At 35.8% G+C, this 13,143-nt stretch overlaps 1 protein-coding gene across 1 annotated transcript in view; it reads left to right on the top strand.

Moving 5' to 3' along the window:
* FCHO2 (FCH and mu domain containing endocytic adaptor 2) overlaps positions 1-13,143 on the top strand; it is a 121,728-nt gene that overhangs the window by 61,831 nt on the left and 46,754 nt on the right. Inside the window, exons 9-11 of the mRNA XM_081518548.1 lie at positions 7,041-7,085; positions 9,083-9,155; positions 12,313-12,337. Of these exons, the coding sequence (XP_081374674.1) occupies positions 7,041-7,085; positions 9,083-9,155; positions 12,313-12,337 (143 nt within the window). The remainder of the gene's footprint in view (positions 1-7,040; positions 7,086-9,082; positions 9,156-12,312; positions 12,338-13,143) is intronic.

The raw sequence follows: 13,143 nt of genomic DNA on the forward strand, positions 1-13,143 counted from the left end.
ATTTCCTACGTTTGCATTCCAGTCCCCTGTGCTGAAAAGGCTACTTTTTTTGGTGTTAGTTCTAGAAGGTCTTGCAGGTCTTCATAGAACTGTTCTTCAGCATTAGTGGTTGGGGCATAGACTTGGATTACTGTGATATTGAATGGTTTGTCTTAGAAACGAACAGAGATCATTCTGTCATTTTTGAGATTGCACCTAAGTACTGCATTTTGGACTATTGTTGAGATGAGGGCCACTCCATTTCTTCTAAGGGATTGTTGCCTGTAGTAGTAGATATAATGGTCATCTGAATTAAATTCACCCATTCCAATCCATTTTAGTTTGCTGATTCCTAAAATGTCAATGTTCACTCTTGCCATCTCCTATTTGACCACTTCCAATTTACCTTGATTCATGGACCAAACATTCCAGGTTCCTATGCAATATTGCTCTTTACAGCATCGGCCCTTGCTTCTATCACCAGTTACATCCACAACTGGATGTTGTTTTCGCTTTGGCTCTGTCTCTTCATTCTTTCTGGAGTTATTTCTCCACTGATCTCCAGTAGTATATTGGGCACCTACCGACCTGAGGAGTTCATCTTTCAGTGTCCTATCTTTTTGCCTTTTCATGGGATTCTCAAGGCAAGAATACTGAAGTGGTTTCCTGTTCCTTTCTCCAGTGGACCACGTTTTGTCAGAACACTCCACTGTGACCCGGCCATCTTGGGTGGCCCTACACAGGATGGTTCATGGTTACGTTGAGTTAGATGAGGCTGTGGTCCATGTGATCAGTTTGATTAGCTTTCTGTGATTGTGGTTTTCATTCTGTCTGCCCTCTGATGGCTAAGGATAAGAGGCTTATAGAAGCTTCCTGATGGGAGAGACTGACTGAGGGGCAAACTGGGTCTTGTTCTGATAGACAGGGCCATGCTCAGTTCAGATCAGTTCAGTCACTCAGTCATGTCTGACTCTTTGCAACTCCATGAATCGCAGCACGCCAGGCCTCTCTGTCCATCACCAACTCCCGGAGTTTACCCAAACTCATGTCCATTGCATCGATGATACCATCGAACCGTCTCATCCTGTGTCATCCACTTCTCCTCCTGCCCCCAATCCCTCCCAGTATCAGGGTCTTTTCCAATGAGTCAGCTCTTCGCATGAGGTGGCCAAAGTATTGGAGTTTCAGCTTCAGCATCAGTCCTTCCAATGAACACCCAGGACTGATTTCCTTTAGGATGGACTGGTTGGATCTTCTTGCAGTCCAAGGGACTCTCAAGAGTCTTCTCCAACACCACAGTTCAAAAGCATCAATTCTTCGGTGGTCAGCTTTCTTCACAATCCAACTCTCACATCCATACATGACCCCTGGAAAAACCATAGCCTTGACTAGACGGACCTTTTTTGGCAAAGTAATGTCTCTGCTTTTAAATATGCTATCTAGGTTGGTCATAACTTTCCTTCCAGGGAGCAAGCGTCTTTTAATTTCATGGCAGCAGTCATAATCTGCAGTGATTTTGGAGCCCCCAAAAATAAAGTCAGACACTGTTTCCACTGTTTCCCCATCTATTTCCCATGAAGTGATGGGACCAGATGCCATGATCTTAGTTTTCTGAATGTTGAGCTTTAAGCCAACTTTTTCACTCTCCTCTTTCACTTTCATCAAGAGGCTTTTTAGTTCCTCTTCACTTTCTCCCATAAGGGTGTTGTTATCTGCATATCTTAGGTTATTGATATTTCTCCCAGCAATCTTGATTCCAGCTTGTGCTTCCTCCAGCCCAGCATTTCTCATGATGTACTCTGCATATAAGTTAAATAAGCAGGGTGACAATATACAGCCTTGATGTACTCCTTTTCCTATTTGGAATCAGTCTGTTGTTCCATGTCCATCTCCAACTGTTGCTTCCTGACCTGCATACAGGTTTCTCAAGAGGCAGGTCAGGTGGTCTGGTATTCCCATCTCTTTCAGAATTTTCTACAGTTTATTGTTATCCACACAGTCAAAGGCTTTGGCATAGTCAATAAAGCAGAAGTAGATGTTTTTCTGGAAATCTGTTGCTTTTTCGATGATCCGTCGGATGTTGGCAATTTGATCTCTGGTTCCTCTACCTTTTCTAAAACCAGTTTGAACATCTGGAAGTTCACGGTTCATGTATTGCTGAAGCCTGGCTTGGAGAAGTTTGAGCTTACCTTACTAGCGTGTGAGATGAGTGCAGTTGTGCGGTAGTTTGAACATCTTTGGCATTGCCTTTCTTTGGGATTGGAATGAAAACTGACCTTTTCCAGTCCTGTGGCCACTGGTGAGTTTTCCAATTTTCCTTTGATGGGCAGGGCTGTGTTCCTTCCCTGTTCTTTGAGCTAAGGCCAAACTATGGTGGGGTAATGAAGATAATGGTGACCTCCTTCAAAAAGACTTGTGCACACCCTGTTGTATTCAGCGCCCCTGACCCTGCAGCAGACCCCTGTCGACCAACCTCCATCAGAGACCCCTGGACACTCCCAGTCTCTTGTGGGGACATTTTTCCTTTCTCCTGGTTCCTGGTGTGCACAAGGTTTTGTTTGTGCCCCCCAAGAGTCTGTTTCCCCAGTCCTGTGTAAGTTCTGTAGTCAAATCCCACTGGCCTCCAAAGTCAAATTCTCTGGGGGTTCTAAGTCCCATTGCCAGCGCCTCAGATTGGGAAATCTGTTGTGTGTCCTAGAACTTGATAAACAGTGTGAGAATTTCTTTGGTATAATTGTTCTGCAGTTTGTGGGTCATCTGCTCACCAGCTCTGTGTTGGGGCTGCTGGTGGCCTCCTCAAAGAGGGCTTATGCCACATACTAGGTGACCCAGGTCTGCTGCAGCCAGAGTCCCCTGCCCCTACAGCAGGCCACTGCTGTCCCGTGCCTCCTCAGGAGATGCTCAGACATTCAAAGGCAGGTCTGTCTCAGTCTCTGTGGGATCTCTGGGTCCTGGTGCACACAAGGTTTTGTTTGAGCCCTCCAACATCTCTGGCGGTATGGGATTTGATTCTAAACGCAATGTCGCTCCTCCTCCCATCTTGCTGTGGCTTCTCCTTTACCCTTAAACGTGGGGTATCTATTTTTGGGTGGGATCCAGCATTCTCCTGTTGATGGTTGTTGAGCAGTGAGTTGCAATTTTGGAGTTCTCGTAGATGATTGCACGTCTCTCTAGTCTGCCATAGGTGTAGATAGAGAAAGAGGAAGGAGGAAGGAAATATGGCAAAAGGTACTATCACCCCTCCATGTCATTCATAAAAATGATAAGACCTAGGTTTAAAAAAGGTAAGTAACTAGTCCAGGGTAACCAGGCAACAAGCAAGTGGCAAAACCAGGACTTTAACCTCCATGCCCTTTGCATACCACCGCAAGCTCGAGTTTGATGCTCTTTTTCCTGTTAGCTTTCCTGGTTCAGCATCCGAGACACTAGGAATGTGGCTCTGTTGCGGTCCACAGGCCCAGGAGCAAGCTTGAGAATGTCACTGACTCCCGCTGTTTACGGGGCACCCTTCCCCCCGCCTTTCCCTTTGTCTCTTTCTCTCTTCCTCCTCTCTCCCCACCTCTCCTCCCCTCTCCCCACCCCTCCCTCGTTATCATCACTTTTTGTTAGACTTTGAGGTCTGGGCACGTTTGTATGTTTTACTTTGGCTTCTAATTAGAAGCAGTGATCTGTGGTTTTAGTTGAGGATATGCAGTAAATACTTGATTTAGGTAGCCCAAACCTATTTGAGTTTGGGGGCCAGTTTATAACTAGACAAAGTTGCTGGTTTTGTTGTTGGCTTGAGATTTAGAATTGCTTCCAAAAGAATGGAAACTATTAATTAAATGTTTCACATTTTTTTAATAGTCTACCTCATTCTACAAAATACATGTAGTGATTAAAGATTAGTGTTAAATAAATTCTTTCCTCCTGTAACATTTCTTAAAAGTTTTGCTCCAAATTAAATTTGGATGAATTATTTAGGTTATTGACTTTTTCTCTTGCTAGCAACAATTTATTCCTACCTGATGATTAAAGCATCATATATAAGAATTGTTTTGTTTTGGATCGTTGGCCCTCTTTGAGGTCTGCCTTTAGTTTCTTCTGCATTTAATTGAACTCTTGATGGCATTTTTAGATAATGTGTAAAAGAGCATCAAGAGGCAGAGCCAAAATGGTCTTATTTGCTTTTATATAAACTAAATTGCCCTTGTGGCCCAGCATAAAATCTAAGTACTAAGAGCAGTTATTTATTTTGACAACAGAATTAATTGAGCCTAAAACAATTGAAATTCCGGTTGTAGCAAACTATTTCTGACTCTCATTCTGGCTTTGGTACTGTCAAAAAAAGTAACTTGTCTTATGATTAAATAGCAGAATGATGGGCAGTGGACTGCATTTGGGGGAGATGCTGAATAAACTTTCTACTCGTGAAACAGTTCAGAAGTGACATGCTACAAGGGGGGTCAGAATGTGCACTGATATCCAGCTGAGCCGTCAACTGGCACTGAGCCAGGCACGCAAAGCTTTGCCGTGTGAAACAGCATGTGGAGTGTATGCCATTTGAAAGAGAAAATCTCTTTCATGCATGATTTAATGGGTTTTTTAAGGGCATATATTTAGTTTGATTGTTCCAGAAACTGTTAGTATTTCTATTTTAATAGAAAAGATTGTGTATGGATGGAAGTCAGTTAATTTTTTTAAATATATAGTTTATAATTTGAAAGGATTTGGCATCTGATATTTCAGAAATGTCCTTTTGAATAGCTTATTTTTATTGGATATTTTTCTGTTTCAAATGGATTTTAAGAAGATGTTAAAAAAGCTAAAGGGAAAAATAATCAAGATATGTCTGGGTAAAAACGTGAGAAAAAAAATGTAGAATTTTATTTGAAAGGATTGATGTTAATAGGGTTAAGGGATGTGTTTACTATTTTCACATATTTGAAGACATCCAAAGATCTTAAAAGAATATATACTGTATTTGCTCAGGTGTTGTTTTAAAAGATTTTCTAGATACTGCTTTTTAAAATTGTAAATAATGCAATTTGGTATTGCTGTTTTGTTTTGTTCCCTAGAAAAAGCCCATAGCTTGAATATTAGAGATTCTATAAATAGTTACAAAAATGATGTGCTTGTAATAGGAAAATTCTGGATTAACTCCGTTTCTGGTTGTCTTTTTTTTTTTTTTGACGAGTAGTTATAGTCTCTCAAGCTTTATTAGTAAAGTGATAAAATTAATAATACATAATAAGCTGTTGGTGATTTAGGCAGAGATTTTTCATTCTTCATAATTCTTAAACCAAGCAAAAGATGGCTGTTTATCAGATGCACATACTGCTGAAATTTCTTACCTTTATTAATCTTTCAGTTCTCATCTCTTTGTAAACTATTAGTGTAGGCATTTAAAGGATTCTAAGACCAAGCTCATTACCCTTAGATTTAATGAATTTTTAAGCTTCCAGATTTACAGAGCGGACCTGAAGTCCTTGAAATTTTAACTGGGCCATTTTCTGACTCTTAAGAATTTTTTGGATGGAAGTAGTGAATGTATTTTTTTCGTTTTAGCCAAATGATGTTTATCGTAAGAATGCCCCAGTAGGGACGGTATTGCTAATTAATTAATTAAGACCTTGTTTATCAAGTCACATTTATGACTTTTATTCTGCTTATCACTAAATGTTAATCTGCTGTATTTGAATAGAAACTGGAACTGAGGAAGTAAATCTTTGACTTAGAGGTAAAAATAAGGACATTTTAGCCAATATTTTTAGATGCTCCTACTTGTAGAGAAATTTTCCTTGTTCATTAGTGGTTTTCTTTCATAATGGAATGACCTACAAGAACTCTGATCGTAAATTTGGACATAGTTATAGTTCAGCTTAACATATCAGAAGGATCAGTGGTGAAATCTATTTTGTACTCTTTACTTCAAGCTGTATTTAAAAATCTCTTGATGTAGCAGGTTGTACCAATTACCATTAATAAATTAAAAATTGTTTCACAAAAAAACTGGACTTGCATAAATTTGTATGTTACAAATTACAACAGGGCTAAAGTGACAATTTAGTGGAACGTAAAATTATAGTTTGATAATTCATTTTATGTATATTTCAATAGAAAAATAATTCCTGCTTTTCACTACTTTATTTACTGTCTAAATAATTTGGTATTTTAAATATATGAAAGATACCATATTTTGTAGCATTTAAGGTTAGTCTCAGCAGACCTGTCATTTCAGGGCTATTTTAATTGTTTTTCAGCTGGTTTCCATTTTATTTTTGTCCCCTTCTTTGCAGTCTGTCTCTCGTACCAGTGTTGAATTAATTTTTCTATAAGACCGCTTTCAGGAAGGTGTATGTGTATCACTTTCTCATATGAAAGTTCTTCCCATTGCCTGCAAACTAGAGTTTCAATTCCTTGACCTGCTATATGGATAGATCTGGGTTTTGACTTTAGCATCACCTCTTAGCTAGTATGTAATTAATTCACTTATTTATTTAGCAGATATTCATGGAAGACATTATTTGCTAGGGCGCAGTGGTGAACTGGACAAGCAAGGTCCTGGCTTCCATTCTAGGAGTGTTTGCTGTGTTGGCCCCTTGGTCTTACCACTGGCACAACCAAGGATTCAGCAACTGCCTCTTCCTGTTGTTTTCTCTCAGCCATACAAACACCAGGCTCCTAGCTACACGTATTCTTGTATGGAGAATCCTAGGGTCGGTGGAGCCTGGTGAGCTGCCGTCTATGGGGTCGCACAGAGTCGGACACGACTGAAGCGACTTAGCAGCAGCAGCAGCAGCTACACGTTAGAGCTCTGTGCTCCCGTTCTGTGGCAGCGTATGTAAAGGGTTTTCAGTAAATTGTGGTCCTAATAATGGGCCAGTCTCAGGTTTTTTTCAGTAACACTGAACATGCTTGCTGTTTGATTTTTAAATTATTGCTAATATTTTAATTAACATCAAGTAACCCTGAAACATTTCAGAATCATTAAAAAGATGTAATGGGATCCCATCTGATTGTTTTCTGTAACTTTTTTTTTTAACCAGTACTTGTTCATGTAATAACGTTTTTCCTTTTAGGCCTTATTGAATTTGAAGAATGTGACCCTGCTAGTGCAGTTGAAGGTGAGTTGGCTAGTTGTAATGTGTGGCAACTAGCTGATAGCTTCTGTTTACTGAATAGAGAGGCTGCTACCCATTGGTGTTAGCATGTCTATGGAGTTACGTAAAAAATCTGAATGTTGTTTAAAGGCTTCCTATATTAATGTTTGCTTTATAAATAATAAGTCTGCCCAAAGGGATACTAATGTGTTAGAATATATATATTTTAAAAGATTAAATATAACACGTATTTGCTTTTAGATATACATTGAGAATGTTTTCTCCATTGATATCCTTCTTTAAACATTCTAATGTTATAAATATGAAACTCATCACTACAGATTGATATATACTGCTTATTCTACAGTGGGTAGCATTTCAGTAATTAATAAGGTTATGCATTAATGCTAATGTGACTGTTATTCAAAATAGCTGATGATTTGAATTGGAGAAAGGGTCCACAACCCTTCCTATTTAAATTTATGTTTTTTATAGTATGAAACCCAAGAGATATCTGCAGTTTTCTGTCGTGGGTTTTTTTTGTGTGTGTGTGTTGTGTTTTATATGTCTCACTTTGTGAGCTGCAAGAAATAATTGAAAGCAGTCTTTGATTTTTTCCAAGACCTGTGTAAGAGTTTAGAGAAATGGTTTGCTATTGGGTGTAAGGTTATTACTTCAGCGGTCAAGGAGCTCTAGGACCTAGACTTTTTATAGTTACTAGCTGTTTGATTAAGAGCAGTAATTATTTAAGTTTTCTGTAATCTTTAAAGATTCCTGAAAAGCTGAAAAGAATTTAAAGAGTTCTTTAAAAATGTTTATAATAAATAATACCTACTCTGAGGAAAAAAATATATTTTATTTTAAAAATATTATAATATGCTATACAAATATATGGTTCAGGGAATTAGTTTTACATGACAGCAAGTACATTATTCTGCGAGATTTGGATTATTATCCTGATTGTAGTGGTAACTAGCTGTATAACACTGAGTTACAAAAACAAATAATACTTTCTAGTTTCCTCATCTACAAGATGTGAAGTTAGCTTGGGTGTACTCAAACCAGTCAGTCCTAAAGGAAATCAACCGTGAATACTCATTGGAAGGACTGATGCTGAAATTGAAGCTCAATACTTTGGCCACCTGATCCAAAGAGTTAACTCATTGGAAAAGACCCTGATGCAGAGAAAGATTGAAGGTGAAAGGAGAAGAGGGCAGCAGAGGATGAGATGGTTAGATAGCATCACTGACTCAATGGACATGAATTTGAGCAAACTGCAGGACATAGTGGAGGACAGGGAAGCCTGGTGTGCTGCAGTCCACGGGGTCGCAGAGTCCACGACTTAGCAACTGAACAACAGCTAAGCTTTAAGTGCTGAATTCTATTAACAATTGATAGCATTACTGACCTTTCAAAAATAATTTGTCATGCAAGAAGAGGAAGAACTGCCTTATTTGGCAAAACAGAAATGATATTTTTCCTCATTTATGGTTGGATCCATTTATAACATTGTTTTTATTAGAGATAACACATGTACAAAAGAATGCCATATTATAAATATCTGTCATACTGTTAATGGACCTGTTGTCATCTATTTATTTAAAACCAACACATTTATATTTTGTGACCTTTTATACAGAGAATGTGATCTGACCTGCATTTATAACCAAATCTCTTATAATGAATGATGTACTTTCTTTGAAGTCTTAAGATATCTGCAAATGCTTGCTTTGCCTGAGGTAATTTAGAGGAAGAGAGAATGTCATTGCTCAAGTGATTGTTCTGTGTATAACCTTTTGCTGAATAACAGGCTATATTATATTAACATAAGAAGAATTTAAACAGATTATGACCCTGATTTAAATTTTAGGGCTTAGTAATTGATGCTTGTATTTCTTTCATCCAAATTTAGTATCAACATTTATGAGCAAATCATGTGTCAGGATACAAGATGCATTCATAAATTTAATATGTTTATCAGGAACAGTTATGTTTCTATAACAATATATGTTTATTTTAAGGTATAAAACCAAGGAAAAGAAAGACTTTTGGTTTACCAGGAATAATTAAAAAGGAAAAGGATGCAGAGTCTGTGTAAGTATATTAAGTATTGTCAAAATTCTTTCCATTTTTAGAAATAATATTTTATAAATAGTCTTATAACAATAAAACTATTGTTATGAATTTGAAAAGAAAAAATTATTTTGGAAATAACTCAAAAGTGTATATGGCTAAGGTGTGAAAAATATAGACTTTTCTAAGAACATTTGCCAACCCCTCTGGTTTTAATTAAAAATGTCAACCTTTTGTATTATTTTAAAATTTGAAGATGAAAGCTTTAGTATTTTCAAATTGAAACTTCAAAGATGCCTTTATTTTATAAAATGATACATGCATATTTAAAAAAATGAAAAGTATAGAGAAAACTAAAAATTGTCCTAAGTCTTAATAACCTAAAAGCAGCACCATGGTCAACAATTTGATGAAAACCTTTCAAGACAACTCTAAGCATATAGGAAGTTAGTGATATATATATACATAAATGGAAAATGTTAAATGGAGGAGAAAAAAGCCATAACACATTTTAAACATTTATACTAATTCATCAGTTTTAGATGGAAGATGGAGTATAAACATCTTTTACCTTTAAAAAAAGATAAATTGGTATACGGAGACATACAATTATCATATGAGAAATTAAACTAGTATTAACTAAGTCAAATATTGTACCTTGGCTACACATTAGAACTACCTGAGAAATTAAATGTATCTATGCCAGCCTCTGCTTCAGACCAATTAAATGAGATTCTTTTGGTGTGAGGCCGCAGAAGTTTTTGTGTTGTCTTAATATACACTGGGGGTTGAGAGTCATTAAACTATGATTAACCAGAGATAAATTGGAATTAAAGGAACTTTTCTTTGTTTGATTATTGAACCGATTTAGACTGTAGAGACACTAATCAAAAATCTCAAGTGATTTGTTGACCCAGTAACACTGAATGAAAATTTGTTTAAGATCCCTGCTACTCTAGCATAATCAGCAAAACTCTCCCAAGAGTTAATATTTTGATGGACAGTCATGTTTTCTATTTAAGAGAACAATTTGTGCTTTGGTATTCTTGTCTCCTCCCTGGTTATATGCTTATCTGAGTTTCTAACATTCCAAATGTCTGTTTCTTTCCTCCTCCCTAGTGGTATTTTGGTTTAACAAATTAAGACTATTTGCAAAGTGACTTATGCCTATAGCTACTGTCTCATCTGCAGATGTCTTTTGAACTTTGTGAAGGGGGTATTTTGCTAAGGGATGGAACCTAATCTCTATTATAACATTGAAATTGAAGTCTTAACAGTTGATTTGTAAGTAAATTTTAAAAATGTAGCCAGTTTATCTGTTAGTGACTGTATTATAAAGAGTTAATATGTTTTTATAATTGACGACTTTCACAGCTGTTCATTTAGGGAGCTTCTAATATTTTTGTGTATTTCATGTTTTTAAAATAATTTTTCATGATCAGTAATTTCCCAATATGATCATTAGGCCACTTGGATATTGGAATATTTTAACCAATAAGAATACTAGGTCAGAAAACTAATGCTTAAATCACGGCATCACTATCGCCATCTTTCAACACTGCTTGGCAGGAAAAATGTTAGCGTTCACTTTGATTGAAATGCCCGAGGCTCTTGGCGTGCTTCTTCTCATAGCCTGAAGGCTTTTGAAATGCCAGCAATTGTGTACGAGGGGTCCTGCTCAGAGCTTGGTCTTCCTGGGGCTTCATCTTCAGGTCTCACACTGCATGCTGTGAAGGCAAACAGATAAGTGTTTTACCACAAAGACTAGAGAATTCTGGCTTAAAGCCAGAGAATAAATGGTTTGGAACTTTTACACTTAAATTTATATTTCAACTTTATCTTTTAAAAAAAGTAGAAATGTTTTAACATCTTAAGTGATTTGATTCTGTACAGGGATTGAATTGATCGTTGTAATAGCTTTTCTGGTCATTTCCTCAGAGTATACATAGGTTTTTTTTTGATAACAATATTTCTTATAATCTACCAATAATAAGGAAGCTCTTTTTCAGCATTTACAATTTTAAGTAAATATAAAGGCATGTGTGATTTGCATTTACCCTTGGTACTCCCTTTTGAATTAAGAGCAGGATATTCATCTCCCTCTTTTTATCATTTTTTTAGTCTACTCCATCTTATCTTTATTTAAGAAAGTTCTTTATGGATTTTTATGGTTTGTGCTTGGTCTTTGAATTGATACAGATTACCTATTTACCTTATTTTTTTTTGTTTTTTTAAATTTTGTTCATTTAGCTCTTAAGGTGTACCTGATGTCTGCGTTTTCAGACTGTTATTAAAGTGACAGAATCTGATATGATATTCCATTAACTCTATCAAGTCAAAGACTATACCTAATCCACTGCCTTTTAAATAGACACTGTAATTTATGTTTGTGAATTTGTTTTAGAATGTATATGTATAAATTCTTCTAACCTTATTCTAATGGCTTCAATGCCTTTAATTTTATATATTTAGGGCTTTATTTGTTTAGCTGAGAAGGTTGATGTTTTATGTTTTAGATTTAAAATAATAGTTTTCACTAGATTATATCCAAATTTATATTTGCTTATCAGTTAAATGATAAAATATCAGTGCTCAATTGCATATTACATTAGACTAGAAACTATTCCAACTGGAAGTCTAGCTGCTCATTTAACATATTTGAAGAAAAGTGGTTTCACTTCTATATATCCTGCCTTATGGAAGTACCTCAAAGGGAATAAGTTAAAAAAAATTTTTATTTAAAAATGTTACTATTATTTACCAATAAATGTAAATACAGGCTTTTTGAAAGCCAGACTTTCTTCTTTAAGGGAGTTTTTTGTTTGTTTGCTTTTGTTTTTTTAATCTTTTTCTACCTGAAGTATTAAAAGCCACTAGTAATCCTTGACAGCTTCCTTGATATAATTCATGTGCCAATTCATGGAAAAGAAGTAATTTTGAAAGTTTTAAAAATATCTGTAAGCTGTTTGTTTTATTTTGTTTGTATAAATAAAGGGGAATGTCTGAATTTTAAAATCATTTGGTATATTTTAATATTCATGATTTGATTTCTCTAAATACTTTTATGGGTTTAAATGAAAGTTAATGTTTAAATACCAAAGCATACACTTTCAATACAGTGTATTTACCAGATAGTTCTAATAGTTGCATATTTATGATGTTTTGTTTGTTTTAATAGGGAATGCCCTGATGCAGATTCACTTGTAAGTAGATTTTACTTTGGTACAAACAATTTAGCTATTTTCATTAGGAATACTGAGCATATTTGGGTTGAGTTTGTTTGCAGATCTTTCCAAGAAAAATACTAACCATATTATTAGAGATTCACTATTGAAATTATTTTACAGATGTATTTTTGGTTTTACATTGCCAGATGCTTTCCTTTAATAAATAGAAGATACTTCTAACTACTTTTGAAAAGTGGACATTTACTTTTAAAATTGGAGTAGAGCCATAGTGTATTGCTTTTTCTTGGGAAATATGTCACATATCAAATCTGCCTGTTTTATTTTAAAATGTGCTGTTACTAATTGATTCTTACATCTATTAAAATACTACTATGTCTGTTCATGTGTTTGAGGTTTGTTTAGGAGACTGTCATTTTAGAAAAAGTAGCAACAACCATGGTTAGTACTTTTCTGTGCTCTTTATTTTGTGTTTTAGAGAAAGTTTGTATTTCTTATTTAATATATTTCTTCATGTATAATTAAAGAAGATATCAAATGGAACTCCCTGTGGTTACAATGAGAGAATAGATTTACCAAATGATGTTAAGTAATGGGTAGACAGATATGGTCAGATCTGTCATTAGGATTGGTCATTAGACACTGGTCATGTTGCTAAGTGTAGTAGAGTTAAGCTGTCTCCTTTGCTGTTCTTGCTTGCATAACTTGTTTCTTTTGACTCTAAAACATTATGGTCTTTTGCAGCATATTGGTGTACCTTCATAAAGAATTACATATTTTGTAAAACATTGCGGTTTATTTTAATTAAGATAAAACTAGTATCT

Source organism: Giraffa tippelskirchi, chromosome 8, assembly GCF_054371585.1.
Source record: "Giraffa tippelskirchi isolate mGirTip1 chromosome 8, T2T-mGirTip1v1.2.pri, whole genome shotgun sequence".
Lineage (NCBI taxonomy): Eukaryota > Metazoa > Chordata > Mammalia > Artiodactyla > Giraffidae > Giraffa > Giraffa tippelskirchi.